Source organism: Solanum tuberosum, unplaced genomic scaffold (genome assembly GCF_000226075.1).
Source record: "Solanum tuberosum cultivar DM 1-3 516 R44 unplaced genomic scaffold, SolTub_3.0 scf00347, whole genome shotgun sequence".
NCBI lineage: Eukaryota > Viridiplantae > Streptophyta > Magnoliopsida > Solanales > Solanaceae > Solanum > Solanum tuberosum.
The window spans coordinates 64314-81718 of NW_006239269.1; the positions used below are offsets into that span (position 1 = coordinate 64314).

The following is a 17405-nucleotide window of genomic DNA, read 5'->3' on the forward strand; positions in this document are numbered from 1 at the left end:
AGTTACTCATGATGATAGAGTGATAAAATTTCGTTCATCAATCTGGTATTAGATGTGAAGGCTTTCGTATTTTAGCTTATGGTTTAGTTGTTGAATTTGACGTGGAATATGGGAATTACAGTCGTACTAAGGTTGTCAATGTTACCGACCCAGATGGTGCTCCTGTCAAAGGAGGATCCCATGATGGTGGAGGCGGTCACTATGGTGGTGGTGTCTGATATGGATATGGAGGTGGGAGATATGGTGGTGAAGAAGGTAGTTACGGTAGTAGCACGTGGTATGGAGGTGATGGTGGATATGGCGGTGGTGGTGTGAAGTATGGTGGAGGTGGAGGTGTGTTTGTTGGTGGTGGTGGTTGAGGAAGTTGGTGTTACAAATGTGGGGAAGATGGTCATTTTGCAAGGGAATGTAGCGAAGGTGGTGGATATGGCCATCTTTCGAAAACCTTGGCTACATTCCATTGTGAAATTACCATCTTCCCCACAGTTGTAACACCAACTTCCTCCTCAACCACTGCCACCATACCCACCGTCACCTCCACCCCATTTCCCACCACCACCGCCATATACAACATCACCGCCAACCGCCTGCCACTGTCGTAACCACCTTCATCAGCACCATATCTCCAACCTCAACATATATATCAACCGCCACCACCATATTGATCACCTCCACCACCTCTATCATCACGGGATCCTCCTTTGATAGGAGCACCATCTGGGTCGATATCATTGATCACCTTAGTACAGCCAGCATCCCCTGGTTCCACATCGAATTCAATAGCTCCACCATCAACTAAGGTACGAAAACCTTCAGGTCTAATGAGTAATGAAACTGAAACCCTTTTGGTCACTAAATCATCATCATTAGGACTAATGAAACTGAAACACTTTTGGTCACTGAACCACTTCACCGTTCTCGTGTTTCGATACCCCTGATTACACAAATACAACAAGGAGGAGAATACAATGATTGTAACTTGGATGCTACATGACAGAGATAAAGAGGTTTAAACTAATATTTGGTTGAGCACAAGATATCTTTAATTAGAAAAAGGGTTCGAAAGTGGTATTGCCTTATAATGTATGTGTTGGTGTTGCACATAACAAAAATAGGAAAAAATGGTATTCATATTCCTACACTCTTATTCAAGTAAAAAGACTTGGTTCTAGTTCTCTCTTCTTCTTCTTTTTTTCCGAGATATTAGATGAAGGAATTATACGTAAGAGATGTGATTCTCATATGGTGGAATGCAGTAGTTATGTCTGAATACATATATCAAAGCTATCCCATGTATGATATTATGAAAAATTAAAAATAAATGTGAATCCAAAAGACTTTATCTTAGTTCTCTCTAAAAAGAATCATATACAAAGTGATAGATAACATCCATTTGTTTCTCAGAATAAGGACACCAGACATATCTAGAGAGTTACACTCTTAAGATTATATTAACAAAAGTTCTATTGGAATTTTCTTTAAAGAAGATACAAAGTATCATGCTAAGAGATCACATTTTAAGAGAAGATAATAAAATTGTTGATTATCTAGAAAACATAGCACTCAACAGTGGAAATGGTGAATTCCAAAGCATATGAGAAATAGATAGTTAAGGGAAGACGATGATCTACATACTACACATTGGATCTATAATTGCACAATGGAGGTTATAAAGGAGATGATTGAAGCTTAAGAAATGAATCTCCTTTCTCAAATTTTAAATTAGGGTTTCTTAGTTTTTTCTTAAAAAATTATAAAATAAGACATTTTCATTATGTAGATATATCTAAACCTTTGTGCTAATAATAAAATGGCCATCCATGGGTCAGAATCAATGAACAGGGAGAAATGCAAATCATAATTGAAGATTTATACTTATTGTTCATAGCTGAGAAACAAAGGAGCACAAGGAAGAGCTTAATAACACCGATTAGCCACATCATACCGAGATGGAAGGTCTTGTTCTACCAAAGGACAAACATTTTAAGGTGTGGTAGGTGTTTTGGAGTGATGAAGAAAAGCAGCAGAGAATAGGAAACCCTAGTACATAGGAAAATGCCTAAGGAAGATAGCTTTTTGCTTTTGTTTTATATAGAGATGGGGTTTTTCCATTTTGGGCGGCCCAATCTCTTTTGTGTAGCAAGTAGATTTGGGCACTAGACCCGAATGAGTTTTTTTTTGTTTAAGCCTCTTTCTCACATCAATAAAAGGCCTAAATTTTCTTTAAAAAATGGCCAAGCGGTCATGAAACTTTATCTATATCATAGTCTTTATTTTATAACAATTACATGTTTATATGAAAGTGCTAAAACTGATGATAAGTTGATGTATTTAATAAAAGGCCTAAATTTTCTTTAAAAAATGGCCAAGCGGTCATGAAACTTTATCAAACGGCAATGGCGTGAAATAATTTTTGTAATTTACTTTCTCTAGTTGTTCAAACCCAACATAAGGCTTTTAAACAACTATTTATTAAATACATCAACTTATCATCAGTTTTAGCACTTTCATATAAACATGTAATTGTTATAAAATAAAGACTATGATATAAATATAATTAAATAGTGCAAGAATAATCTACGCAAGAAGAGAGGGGAGGGAGATATATTTTTATTTAACCTTTTATTCACATCTTTTCCACCACAATAAAGGGCTATTTATAAGCAAAAAAACACTGGCTCAAACAATATGTAGGTCCCATACAACCATATCTTAGGCACAAAGGAAAAACATATGGATATCATGTTTTACAACACTCCCCCTTTATTTCCATGTTAAAGAAAAATTATAGTGAAAGAAAAAGTGTAGTAACATGCATTGTTTGCTGCCTCATTAAAAATCGCTTGAAAGAAGCTATTTGTAAGATCATTGTAAGAAACTACTTGTAAGCGGCTTATAAGAACATTATGGTTCAAGTTGATTATAGGAACCTACTAGCGGAGTAGATTGTAATTTGCTTATATGCATGCAGAGTTGTTTGTAACTTGTCATATTGATTTCAAACTTATCACGAGAACTATGTAATCATCAACTATAATATGATGTATTTACTACTTATTGGAGTTCGTCAATAAATAATGTGTCTCGTTAAAATCTTGTAACACCTCGTAACTAGAAAGAACTAGAAAGAAGTTTAAAATTGGAAATAGTCATTTCTGGAAAGAATATAAAAATCTGGAAATTTGTCAAGTGTATTAAAGTTGCATTTTTAGTTAACTTTAAACGACCATAACTTCTAGCTCAGGATGATTTAGGTGTGGTTCCAGATATCATAGGAAAGACCTTGGAATAATCTTTCCAACGCCGCCAAGTATGAAAAATTCCGAGTTCGTATGAGTGAGATATACCCATTGGAAGTTGGGCTGTTCGGAAAAGGAAATGTCCAATCCGGATTTTTGAAGGGTGTTTTGGTCTTTTCCTTACCCAATTATTTTATTTCGTTTTAGGGTAACTAATTGGGATCTAGACTGATCTTAGTCAGGAGAAAGGAGGAAAAACAGCAAGAATCGTCAAGATCTTCACGAATCGCTTGTGGATTTCGTGAAGGGATGATCCCTAAGAGGTATGTGAGTTCACACAATGTTGGTTTCGTTCACCCACGCGCCAAACATGTTTAATTCAGTGTGAATTCTTCTTAAAAATTGAAAGTTTGAATGCTCTTGATGTGTGTTCTTTAATTTACTTTCGTTCTAGAATTTGGGATGATATTGAGGAATTCTTAAGGGATTAAGGTCGATTTTAGAGTTGTTTTGAGTTAGCTTCTTGGGTACATTTGTTGGGTATCTGAATCTAAAGAGGATTTAGGAAGAAGAATCAAATTTTGGCGAATTGGGATTAGAAAACGAAGAAGGAACAAGTTGGAAGAATCTGGGTACCAGGTCCGCAACCTGTTCCTTAGAATTGAAAATTTCTCCTCACGTCGCGTCGTGGTCATGGACCATTCTTCCTCAAAATAGATTTCACGACCAAAAATTTAATTACATCTCCGCATCGCGGACCAGCTTTCACGCAATGATTTCTTGAACTTTTCTCATGTTTAGCTATCTAAAAACACTCCTAAACATCATGAGATCTTTCCTATCAAAAATCACAATCTTTGAATCCATAATTAAATTCAAGGATAAGTTAAGAGTAAAGTCTTAAGAGACAGGTCAAGAGAAGTTCATAGAGTCTTTCAAAAGTCTTTTAAAAATGTTATAACTTTGTTTTAAGACTTGAGTTTAGAGTTGAGTAAAGAGTAAAGTTTGAAGTTCATTTCTTCAAAAGAGTATATCGGGACTATGTATTCCCAAAGAGTAAAATGTTTTCACATTTGAACAAAAAAGGAAACCTTGATTTCCAAAGAGTCTTTGAGTTAATTTTCAGAAAAGAGTAATCGTTTTCTAAATGAAGCAAGAGAGAAAACTTTTATTTCCAAGATAGCCTTTGAGCTATGTTTTTGAGCACACTTATCTCAAATCACAGAAATAAGTATGTTTTTAAACATAAGAGCTATTAGCATATTTTGGCAGTAGTATTGAGCACCAATATGGGGGTGAGTTCAGACAATTCATAGCCCCCATAAACCATGTAGCCACCATAGGTAGAAAGGGTCATACTTTTTAGATGATTTATTTAGTACTTTTTAGCATAGATTAGTGGATCCACTTAATAGTTCAGGTTTTATACCCTCAGCAAGGTACAGGAGGGCCCTGGCAGTGTGAGGCGAAACATTGTATCGTCACAATAGCTCTTACGTGATGGTTGTCGATTAGAGAAAATCCCACATAAGTAATTGTATTCTTATATACATAGTTTATTTTATTTTTACATACATTTCAGAGTTATAGTGTATCTTTAAATACACACAGAGTTGACATCATGTTTTAAACAGCTTGCACTTGTCTTTAAACTGCTTTATATTGAAATGACTTAAGTTATGTTGAGTTGAGTTGAGCTAGGTAAGTTCTTCAGTTCTTTACAAGATTATGGCTTGTTTTAGAATCTCCCTCGCATACTCGTACATTCAATGTACTAATGTCATTTGTCCTGCATCTTATTATGATGCAGACACAGGTAACTAGGATCGGCATCCAGCGCATCGTTCATCCAGTTAAGCATTCAGAGTCTTGTGGTGAGCCTCCTTACTTCCGCAGGATCCCTTTTTTTGCTTTCAATTTTATTATTAGTTTATTAGGATGTCGTGAGTCTTGTCCCGACATCTATCTCAGTTGTTTAGAGGCTTGATAGACAGTCATATGTTACTTATTAAGTTTCTATTTCCTGTTTTAATTGTTGAGACTTGAGTTGCCACTTTTGGCCAGTGAATGTTATCTTGATATATTCTAAGTGTTTATTGAGCAGTTCAGTTTACTTTAAAAGTACTTTTCTTCATGAGTTAAGTCTTCCGCTGAGTAAGTAAGCCAGGCCAAAGGTTCGCTCGGGACCATCAATAGTTCTCGAGTGCTAGTCTCACCGAATGTGTAGGCTCGAGGCGTGACAAACTTGGTATCAGAGCACAAAGTTCAAAAGTCCTAGGGAGTCTATGTAGCCGTGTCTGTAGAGTGTTAGTTATCGGTGTGAAGCGCGCCACATCTATAATTAGAATCCTGCAACATTTCGGAAAATTTCTCACTTCTTTCACAATCATTTTGTGCGTTAGAGTTTGATCTCTAAGAAGTTTCTTCTAATTCGTGCTTGCGCATATTTTTAGATAATAATACACCCACGAAGAGCTGTTAGAGGTCGTCCTTCTAGGTGTAATGTTGAACCACATGAACAAGGGGTACCTAATGCACCAAACGTGCAACCCCAAGGAGAAGTTACCAATGCTGAGTTCCGTGAGGCTATCTGGATGCTGAGCCAAGTTGTGACCAAACAAGATGGGAAACAAAGAGGAGAAGTGACTGATACTTTGAGGATCCGAGAGTTCTTGAGGATGAATCCTCCAAGTTTCACAAGATCAAGCACTATTGAGGTTCTGGAGAGTTTTATTGATGAATTGAAGAAGGTATTTTAGGTTATTCATGTTGTCGATACTGAGCGAGTTGAACTAGCTGCACATCAACTGAAGAATGTTGCTAGGACTCTGTCTGATCAGTGGAAGGAGGCTAAAGCTGAGGATGCACCATCTGCGAGTTGGGCTTGTTTTGAGGAGGCCTTCTTGGGGAGTTTCTTCCCCCCGAGAACTGAAAGAGGCTAAGGTATGGGAATTTCTTACCCTCAAGAAGGAGTCACTAAGTGTTCATGAATATGGACTGAAGTTCACCCAACTATCCCGTTATGCTCCGAAGATGGTTGCAGATATCAGGAGTAGAATGAGTTAGTTTTATGCTGGGTTGTCTCGTCTATCAAGCAAAGAGGGCAAGGCAGCGATGCTAATTGGGGACATGGATATATCAAGGTTTATGGTCTATGTGTAGCAGGTTGAGGAAGAGAAGCTGAGGGATAGGGAGTAATTCAGAAACAAGAGAGCTAAGATAGGGAACGAGTCCAGATAGTAGAAGAGTAATGACAACCGATCATCCTCCTAACAGAAGCAGAAGGGACCTGCTCCATCATTTTCTAGTGCATCTGCACCTAAGAACAAAAGTGAGTATAATAGTCAGAATTTCAGAGCCAAGCCTGCCTATTCTCACGGTAGTATAGCGCAAGGGGGTAGTAAGTCTCCTGTCTGCGCTAAGTGTAGTAGGAACCACTCATGCACTTGTCGTGAGGGCTCCACTGGTTGTTTCAAGTGTGGCCAGAATGGGCATTTCATGCGAGAGTGTCCAAAGATCAAGCAGGGTAATGGTAATAGAGCCTAGTCTTGTTCAGTTGCTCCACTAGACAGAGCTGCACCTAAAGGGGCTACTTCCGGTACTGGCGGAGGGTCAAACCGCCTATATGGTATAACCAGTCGCCAAAAGCAATAGGATTTTCCAGATGTTGTCACCGGTATGATCCAAGTCTTTGACTCTAATGTTTATGTTTTTCTAGACCTAGGAACGAATTTATTTTTTGTAACTCCATATCTTGCTATGAATTTTGATGTTATTCCTGAGCAACTTAGTGAACCATTCAGTGTTTCTATACCTGTTGGTGAGTCCATTCTAGCAGAGAGAGAGTCTATTGTGATTGTCCCATTTCAGTCAATCACAAGAGTACCATGGCTGATGTAATTGAGTTAGACACGGTAGATATTGATGTCATTCTTGGTATGGACTGGCTTCATGCATGTTATGCCTCAATTGATTGTAGAACTCGAGGTGTCAAGTTTAAGTTTCCAAATGAGCCAGTCTTAGAGTGGACAAGCAGTTCAGCAGTGCCTAAGGGTCATTTAATTTCGTACCTTAGGCAAGGAAGTTAGTTTCTAAGGGGTGTATCTATCACTTGATTCGAGTTAATGACTTTAGTGATGAGATACCTCTTATTCAGTCAGTTTCAGTAGTAAAACAGTTTCCAGAAGTCTTTCCAGATGATCTTCCCAGAGTCTCTCCTGAGAGGGAGATAGACATCGATATAGACATTTTTCCATATACTCGTCCTATCTCTATTCCTCCATATAGAATGGCATCATCACAGTTGAAAGAGATTAAAGAACAATTGAAAGATCTCCATGATAAGGGTTTTATTCAACCAAATGTCTCACCTTAGGGAGCTCCGGTCTTGTTTGTGAGGAAGAAGGATGGTTCCCTTAGGATGTGTATAGATTATCGTCAGTTGAACAAGGTTACCATCAAGAACAAATATCCTCTCCCAAGGATTGATGATCTTTTCGATCAACTTCAGGGTGCCACCTGTTTCTCAAAGATAGATCTCAGATCTAGCTACCATCAGTTAAGAGTAAGGGAATGTGATATTCCAAAGACAACTTTCAGAACCCGTTATGGTCATTATGAGTTTTTAGTCATGTCCTTTGGTTTGACCAATGAATCTGCAACATTCATAGACCTTATGAATAGAGTTTTCAAACCTTATTTAGATATGTTTGTTATCGTTTTCATTCATGACATACTAATTTATTCAAGGAATGAAGAAGATCATGTTAGTCATCTCAAAATAGTTCTCCAGACTTTAAAAGATAAGGAGTTATATGCCAACTTCTCTAAGTGTGAGTTTTGTCTTGAGTCTGTGGCATTCTTAGGCTACATTGTGTCAGGAGAGGGAAATAAAGTTCATACTCAGAAAATAGTAGCAGTGCAGAATTGGCCTAGACCTATATCTCCAACTGATATTAAGAGTTTCTTGGGTTTTGCTGGCTATTATAGAAGGTTCGTAGAGGGGTTCTCATCTATTTCATCCCTTTTAACCAAGTTAACTCAGAAAATAGTGAAGTTTCAATAAACTGAAGCTTGTGAGAAAATCTTTCAGGAATTTAAAAAGAGGTTAACTACTGCCCCAATTTTTGACCTTACCAGAATGTACACAAGGTTTTGTGGTGTATTGTGACTCATCTAGAGTTTGTTTGGGTTGTGTGTTAATGCAAAATGTCAAGGTTATAACTTATGCCTCCGGACAGTTAAATGTTCATGAGAAGAACTACCCAACCCATGACTTAGAGTTAGCTGTCGTATTTTTTTTTTTAAAGATATGGCGTCATTATGTGTAAGGTGTGCATGTAGATATGTTCACCGATCACAAGAGCCTTTAGTATGTGTTTACTCAAAAAGAGGTTAATATCAGACAGATGAGGTGGTTAGAGTTACTCAAGGATTATGCCATGAGTATTCTTTACCACCCAGGTAAGGCTAATGTTGTTGTTGATACTTTAAGCAGGTTGTCTATGGTTAGTACCACCCATGATGAGGAATAAAAGAGAGAGTTAGCGAAATATGTGCATAAACTTGCACGATTGGGAGTCCGATTAATGGATTCCATAAAAGGAGGAGTGGTGGTGATGAATGAGGTTGAATCATTATTAGTGTCAGAAGTAAAAGAGAAGTAATACCAATATCCCATTTTGCTTGAATTGAAGGAAAATGTTCATAAGCAAAAAGTAATGGCTTTTGAACAATGGGGAGATGGTGTGTTGAGGTATCAAGGTAGATTGTGTGTACCTAGAGTGGATGAACTCCAATAGAGGATCATGGAAGAAGATCATAGCTCAAGATATTCCATTCATCCGGGTTCCACAAAGATGTATCACGATTTGAGAGAGGTTTATTGGTGGAGTAGTATGAAGAAGGGCATTGCATAGTTTGTTGCTAAGAGGATTGCCAACAAGTTAAAGTAGAGCACCAAAGGCCCGGTGGTATGGATCAGCATATAGAACTTTCGGAACAGAAGTGGGAGATGATCAATATGGATTTCATCACAGGTTTGCCAAGGTCTCGCAGGCAACATGATTCTATTTGGGTGATTGTGGATCAAATGACCAAATCAGGCCACTTTTACCGGTAAAGACTACCCATTTAGCAGAGGATTATGCCATGTTATATATTCAGGAGGTGGAATGATATCATGGAGTCCCTCTTTCGATTATATCAGATAGGGGTGCACAATTTACTGCACAGTTTTGGAAGTCATTCCCGAAAGGCTTGGGTTCAAATGTGAACTTAAGTACTGTTATTCATCGTCAAACAGATGGTCAATAAGATCACACTATTCAGACCTCAGATGATATGTTGGGGGCTTGTGTGATTGATTTCAAGGGTAATTGGGATGATCACCTACCTCTTATTGAGTTTGCTTACAACAATAGTTACCACTCTAGCATCCAAATGGCTCCTTATGAAGCTCTTCATGGGAGAAGATGTAGATCTCCTATTGGATGGTTTGAAGTTGGAGAAGCAGGATTGATAGGACTAGATTTAGTTCATCAAGCTATTGAAAGGTGAAAGTGATTCAAGAGAGGTTGAAAACGGTGCAGAGTTGTTAGAAATCCTACACTGATGTTAGGAGAAGGGAGTTAGAGTTTGAAGTAGATGATTCGATGTATCATAAAGTATCACCCATGAATGGTGTTATGATTTGGTAAGAAAGGGAAGCTTAGTCCCCGGTTATTGGCCCTTACAGAATATAAAAAAGGGTAGATAATATAGCCTATGAGTTGAAGCTACCACAAGAGTTAGCCGCAGTTCATCCAGTCTTTCACATCTCCATGTTATTGAAGTGCATGAGTGATCCTTCATTGATCATACCAACTGAAGATATTAGCATCAAGGATAGCTTATCTTATGAGGAGATTCCGATTCATATTCTAGATCGCCAAGTTCGCAAGTTGAGGACTAAAGAAGTAGCATCAGTCAAAGTCATTTGGAGGAACCAATTTGTTGAGAAAGCTACTTAGGAAGCTGAGGAAGATATGAAGAAGAGATATCCACATCTCTTCGAATCCGGAAATTCCAAACCAAGGTACTAATTCTCTTCTTAGTACTTTTTAACCTATGAGATAGCATGTTGTATTTGCATTTCTTGTTGGGTGTTTGAGTTGAATGTTAGATGTTACACACTTAGCCTACTATGAGTAAACTCATTCAAGGATGAATGTTCCAAAGGGGTATATATTGTAACACCACATAACTAGAAAGAACAAGAAAGAAGTTTAAAATTGGAAATAGTCATTTTTGGAAAGAATATAAAAATCTGGAAATTTGTCAAGTGTGTTAAAGTTGAATTTTTGGTCAACTTCAAACAACCATAACTTCTAGATCGGATGAGTTAGGTGTGGTTCCAGATATCGTAGAAAAGACCTTCGAATAATCTTTCTAATGCCACAAAGTAAGCGCGATTCTGAGTTCGTATGAGTGGGATATCCCCCATTGGAAGTTGGGTTGTTCAAATAAGGAAATGTCCAATCCAGATTTTAAAGGGTGTTTTGGTCTTTTCCTTACCCAAATATTTTATTTCGTTTTTGGGTAATTAATTGGGGTCTAGACTGATCTTAGTCAGTTTACGCTTTTGGAAAAATAGTAAGGGTGTTTTGAGAAAAGAGAAAAGAAAAGGAGAAAGGAGGAAAAGAAGCAAGAATCATCAAGATCTTCACGAATCGGTTGTGGATTTCGTCAAGGGGTGATCCCTACGAGGTATGTGAGTTCACATAGCGTTGGATTCATTCTCCAACACGCCAAACATGTTTACTTCAGCGTGAATTCGTCCTAAAATTTGAAAGTTTGATTGTTCTTGATGTGTGTTCTTGAATTTACTTTCGTTCTTGAATTTGGGATGATATTGAGGAATTCTTGAGAGTTTAAGGTTGATTTTAGAGTTCTTTTAAGTTAGGTTCTTGGGTACATTTGTTGTGTGTCTGAATCTAAAGAGGATTTGAGAAGAAGAATCGAATTTATGTGAATTGGGGTTAGAAAATGAAGAAGGAACAAGTCAGCGGAATCTGGGTACCAAGTCCGCGTCGCGGACCTGTTCCTCAGAATTGAAAATTTCTCATCGCGGAACGAAGCGGTCACGAACCATTCTTCCTCAAAATTGATTTCGCGACCAAAAAATTAAATACTTCTCCGCGTCGCAGACCACCTTTCAGGCAGTGATTTCTTGATCTTTTCTCATGCTTGGCTATCTAAAAACACTCCTAAACATAATGATATCTTTCCTATCACAAATCAGAATCCATGAAACCATAATTCAATTCAAGGATCAGTTAAGAGTCAAGTCAAGAAAAGTTAAGAGCCAAGTCAAGAGAAGTTCATAGAGTCTTTCAATAGTCTTTTACAAATGTTTTAAGACTTGAGTTTTGAGTTGAGTAAAGAGTAAAGTTTGAAGTTCATTTCTTCAAAAGAGTATATCGGGACTATGTATTCCCAAAGAGTAAAATGTTTTCACATTTAAACAAGAAAGGAAACCTTGATTTCCAAAGAGCCTTTGAGCTAGTTTTCAGAAAATAGTAACCGCTTTCTAAATGAAGCAAGAGAGGAAACTTTGATTTCCAAGATAACCTTTGAGCTATGTTTTTTTAGCAATTATCTCAAATCACAGAAAGAAGTATGGTTTTAAACATAAGAGCTAGTATCATATTTTGGGAGTAGTATTGAGCACCGATATGGGGAAGAGTTCAGACAACTCACAACCCCCATAAACCATGTAGCCACCATGGGTAGAAAAGGGTCATACTTTTTAGATGATTCCTTTAGTGCTTTTTGGCATAGTGTAGTGGATCCATTTAGTAGTTCAGGTTCTATATCCTCGGCAAGGTATAATACGGCCTTGGCAGTGTGAGGCAAAACGATGTATCATCACAATAGCTCTTACGTTATGTTTGTCGGTTAGAGAAATTCCCACAGAAGTCTTATATACACAGTTTATCGTATTTTTACATACATTTCAGAGTTATAGTGTATCTTTGCATACACAGAGTTGACATCATGTTTTAAACAATTTTTCTTTATATTGCATTTGTCTTAAACTTCTTTATATTGAAATGATTTTAGTCATGTTGAGTTGAGTTGAGCCATGTAAGTTCTTCAGTTTCTTTCAAGATTATGTCTTGTTTTAGAATTCCCCTCGCATACTCGTACATTCAATGTACTGATGTCATTTGGCCTGCATCTTATTATGATGCAGACACAGGAAACTAGGATCGGCATCCAGCACATCCTTGATCCAGTTGAGCATTCAGAGTCTTGTGGTGAACCTCCTTGCTTCCGGAGGATCCATCTTATGTCTTTTAGTTTTATTATTAGTTCATTAGGATGTCGTGGATCCTGTCCCGACATCTATCTCAGTTGTTTAGAGGCTTCATCGACAGTCAGATGTTAGTTATTGAGTTTCTATTTCCTGTTTTAATGGTTGAGACTTGAGTTGCCCATTTTGGCCAGTGAATGTTATCTTGATACATTCTAAGGGTTTATTGAGCAGTTCAGTTTACTTTAAAAGTACTTTTATTCATGGGTTAAGTCTTCCGCTGACTAAGAAAGCTAGGCCAAGGGTTCGCTTGGGGCCATCAATGGTTCTCGAGTGCCAGTCCCGCTCAGGGTGTAGGCTCAGGGCGTGACAAATCTTATTAGGAAAAAGCTAGTGGGAAAACGTCCTACTAAAGGTAAATAGTACACATTTCTAGTAATACGCATTGAGAGTTGCCTCATTAAAAACCTTTAACAGAAAACCCAGTGGGATAAAATATTGATTACGGGAAAAAGAGTGCAGCGCGTATTTACTCCCTCGATTAAAACCTCACTCAATTTTCGTAAAGGATGTCACAAAATCTTATACTTAGCCTTCCAAATGTTGATATTGATCTTTGTGACAAAATGACATTCCAGAAGATGTTGCATCATGGAGTCTATCATGATATATTAGTTTCTTGTCAATTGGATATGTCTAGTTCAGCCAATGATAATCAGTTAATTTGTGACCTTGTCGATGTAGACACATTTGTCATTCAACTTGTTTGTAGAAATTGCCAAGTGAAAGATATTTTATTTGACTATCTTGTAGAATAATATAATGTGAAGGTATTTCTGCATACAAACAAATAGCTTTCGTGAGATCATACTCCATAAAATAATGTCAGGACTTTTGCGAAAGAGTCTTTACGCCCCAAGGCACAATCCATACCGTATATCTTACAATTTTATTTGTCGCATAATACTCTATTTATACCCCCACAAACATTATATTCAAAACGTTACTTTTTCAAGTGAAATAAAATATACTTGAATTATGTATTTTCTTTCGCCAATCATTTATTTAGCCACACAATTTGACAGATTTGAAATCAAGATCCTAATAATTGTATATAATTTTGAGTGTTATATAATATTAAAGATATTATCGACGATTATTTGATGTCGATTCTACTATGACATAACTTATCAAGTTCTCTTTATTTTTCATCATTTTCAGGTAACTAACCCTTTCCAAGGTTTTATAAATTATTATGTTGTGGTGCTCTTTCTACGACACTTGTCTCATTATTATGACCATCGTAGTAATTTTCTCCGCATTTTCTACTTCTTTAAGAAGTTCAATTTTTCGAATCGATTTATCTATATATCACATTTCGGGCGTGCCGTAAAGTATGTCCTTTCAAGACCTTTCCTTGGAGCATTTATAACTGGATTCTAGTATAGGATCATTGAATTAATCTGACGGTTGACTTAAATATTTTTTCAATAAGGATCATACCAATTACAATAATAATTCATTATGTATAACTTATTTTCCAGTTGCTTATCATCCCTCCCTTTAATGTTAGAGAATCTAAACATTCACCCAACCTTATTTGAGGACTCATATTTGTGCATTGTTGTGATGACCCAAAGTACACCCTAGACATAACATGGCGTACAAGACCCTGAGAGGCCTTACACAAGCCACTTAACATATATTATACAAGATAAAAGAAGTAAAGAGTTCAAAAGATATCACTTCATATTTCAAAGAATTATTGCAGTAAATTAGAAGTCTTACATCATTTCCCAAACTACGTGCCCCCGTTATTACTTCATTCGCGATCTAGTCGTTTGTCGAATAATCTCATTGAAATTTTGACACAAAAATGATCATGTTGCTGATGTTTCTTACGAAATTACTTCTGTACAACAAGAATGTTTTTTTCCGACAACAAATTAGCGTTTGTGATTTTCAAGAAGGGAGGAGTACGTGAACTAATTCTTCTACTTAATTTAGTTGCACAAAATATGTTTTTGAGTCTGGTTTTTAGGATTATTGGGTTTATGTTTTACCTATTTAATGAACTATCTTCTTATTTTAGTGTATCATGTTTACCACTTTCTCCGTGTGTTTTCGTTATTCGTTAGTTGCTTTATTTTAGCTTAAGTATTTAATTGTAAGCCTATAAATTGCAGTAGGTGTTATTGTTCAGTAGTAAGAAAATTGAGTAGTTTAAAAGTATTATTGCAGAAAATTCTTTTCTTTGCCTTTCATCTCTTGATACAACAAGTCATAATATGACTGGTTGTTTGAAACCACTGGTCGTAGGGAGACTCGTACATAAGAATAAGCCGTTAAAATTACAGTGCTCAAAATTATTCATGTGATAAATTTTGTAGCTATATTTTTTTTTGGTTATTATCCTGAAGTTTTGGGTCAACATTCTATAAAATTACATTCCCAAGAATTTTCAGGACTCGGACTTTCTATAATTGAATATTTTGTTAATAGGTGCATCTCCTTTAGGTTACACCATAATTATTATTTCTAATGATTTAAAAATATAAATTAATTTAAAATAATTTCCTTTAACTGGCGATATCAAATTAATTGCATTCACACAAATTTCTTTTTTCAACTATTTAATATAATCTACATGATATTATCGTAGAATGCACAATTATAGAAATCAATATATTATAAACATAAGAATTTCAAATGTTAAATGTTTATTGAAACAAAAAATCTTTAATATGTTGATTGACTTTCTACCATTAAAAGCTAAATTCAAAAAGATAAAATATTTTGGGTAAAAATTTATATTTAGCTTTACCTAATAATTTGAATCTAACTAAAATTTTGCATATTGAATTAAATTATTCATCTATCATACATGAATTTGATACTAATTCAAATTGATCATATGGTGAGACTTCTACTATAAAAATGCTATGATATTTAATATAAATTAAGAAAAATCATGCATATGCCTCTTTGCAGAGGTAGATATTTTTAACATATGGTAATCAAAAGTATCAAATTACAGATTTCTTAGTTTTTTTATAGTGATTGGGAAGGTAGCTTGTTAAATCGCAGGAGAACAACTGGAATATTTTCAGTCTTTTTCTCGAGGAATCTCATGTAGTTCAAAGATACAAGATAGAGTGGGATTATCATCTCTAGAAACAAATTACATGGCTGCAACTTTAGCAAGTTGTCAAGCTATCTGGTTAAGGAAATTGTTAGTGGCTCTTCAACAAAAGTAGATTGGCCCAACTGAAATTTTATGTGGCAACAAGGTGGCAATTTCTATGACAAAAAATCCTTCTTTTCGCAATAGGACAAAGCACATCGACATTTATTATCAATTCATTCGAGAGCCAGTTTTTGGTGGAATATTCTCATTGAAATTTTGTGGTAAAAATGATCAGGTTGATGATATTCTTACAAAATCCCTTCTTTACCACAAGCATGACTTCTTCAGACAACAAATGAGAGTTTGTGATTTTGAAGAAAGGAGTTGTGTTGACTAATTCATCAAATTAATTAAGTTCCAAAAAATCAGTTTGTGAGTGTTGTTATTAGGATTAGTTGGTTTAAGTTTTTACCTAGTCAATGAATTATCTTCTTGTTGTAGTGAGTCATGATTACCACTTTCCCAATGTTTTTCCATTATTAGTTAGTTACTTTATTTTTGCTTAAGAAGTTAAATGTAAGCTATAAATGGAAGTATGTGTTTTTTTTTGTAGTAAGAAAATTGAGCAGTTCAAACACGTTATTTCTAAAACCGATTTTGTTTGCCTTGCATCTCTTGATCCAACAAGTAATAGTATAATGATTCTCGTTATAAACTATTTAAAAAAAAACTGGTTTTTATGTTAAAGTTTTGAGGTAACTTTCTATAAAACTAAGTTGGCAAAGATTTTCATATCAATACTTTCTATAATTAAATATTTTGTTAATAGACACATCTTCTTTAGGTTACATCATAATTATCCTTTCTTATGATTTAAAAATATATATTGATTGAAAACACTTGTCTTTCATTATCTATTGCATTCACACAAATTCCTTTTGTATGCAACTATTTAATATAATTCACATGGTATTATTATACAATGTACGTGTATAGAAATCAATATTCTATGAACTCAAAAGTTTCAAAATGTTAAATTTTTATAGACAAAAATATTTATATAATGTTTATTGACATTTATACCCTTAAATGCTAAATTATTTGTTCAAAGAGATAAAACATTTTGGATAAAAATTTATATTTAGCTTTACCTAATATTTTGAATTCAACTAAAATTTTTGCTGCTGAATCGAATTTTTGATCTATCAGTCATGAATTTGATTCTAATTCAAATTTATCATATGGTGAGACTTATAATTGAAAAAAATTATGACGTTATCATATAAATTAAGTAAAAGCACGCATATTCCCCAATGCAGCGGTAAAAATCTATATCTTTCAACTTATTAGTTTTTACTCATACTATCTTGCTTAATTAATTTTATAAACATGGTTTATTAGTTTTTTTTTCCTTTTAATCATATTTTTAACTTTTATTACTATAAAATAAAATAAAAATGAAGTCTAGGTGTTAGATATCTTTTTTGTTGTCGTTGGACACGTGCGTTTCGATCATGGTTGTTTATCTGATTTCAAGTAAAAGTGAATTTAAATAAAATTAACTCTTCTCTAAGTTGATATAATCAAGGGAGTAGGAACAAGGAAACGGTGTGGTGGCTAAATGACCAAAAGGGTTTTGGTTTCGTTACTCATAATGATGGAGTGATAATATTTCGTTCATCAATCTGGTATTAGATCTGAAGGCTTTCGTAGCTTAGCTTATGGTTTAGTTTTTGAATTTGAT

At 35.4% G+C, this 17405-nt stretch overlaps 1 protein-coding gene across 1 annotated transcript; it reads right to left on the bottom strand.

The window, feature by feature from the left end:
• Window positions 1–643: 643 nt before the first annotated feature.
• On the bottom strand, window positions 644–6537 carry LOC107063379 (glycine-rich protein 2-like). The gene is made up of 2 exons (XM_015315206.1): window positions 6514–6537; window positions 644–934 (listed from the first exon to the last, which is right to left on the bottom strand). Exons 1-2 carry the CDS (start codon window positions 6535–6537, stop codon window positions 644–646), a joined length of 315 nt encoding a protein of 104 aa, XP_015170692.1.
• Between the last annotated feature and the right edge of the window lie 10868 nt (window positions 6538–17405).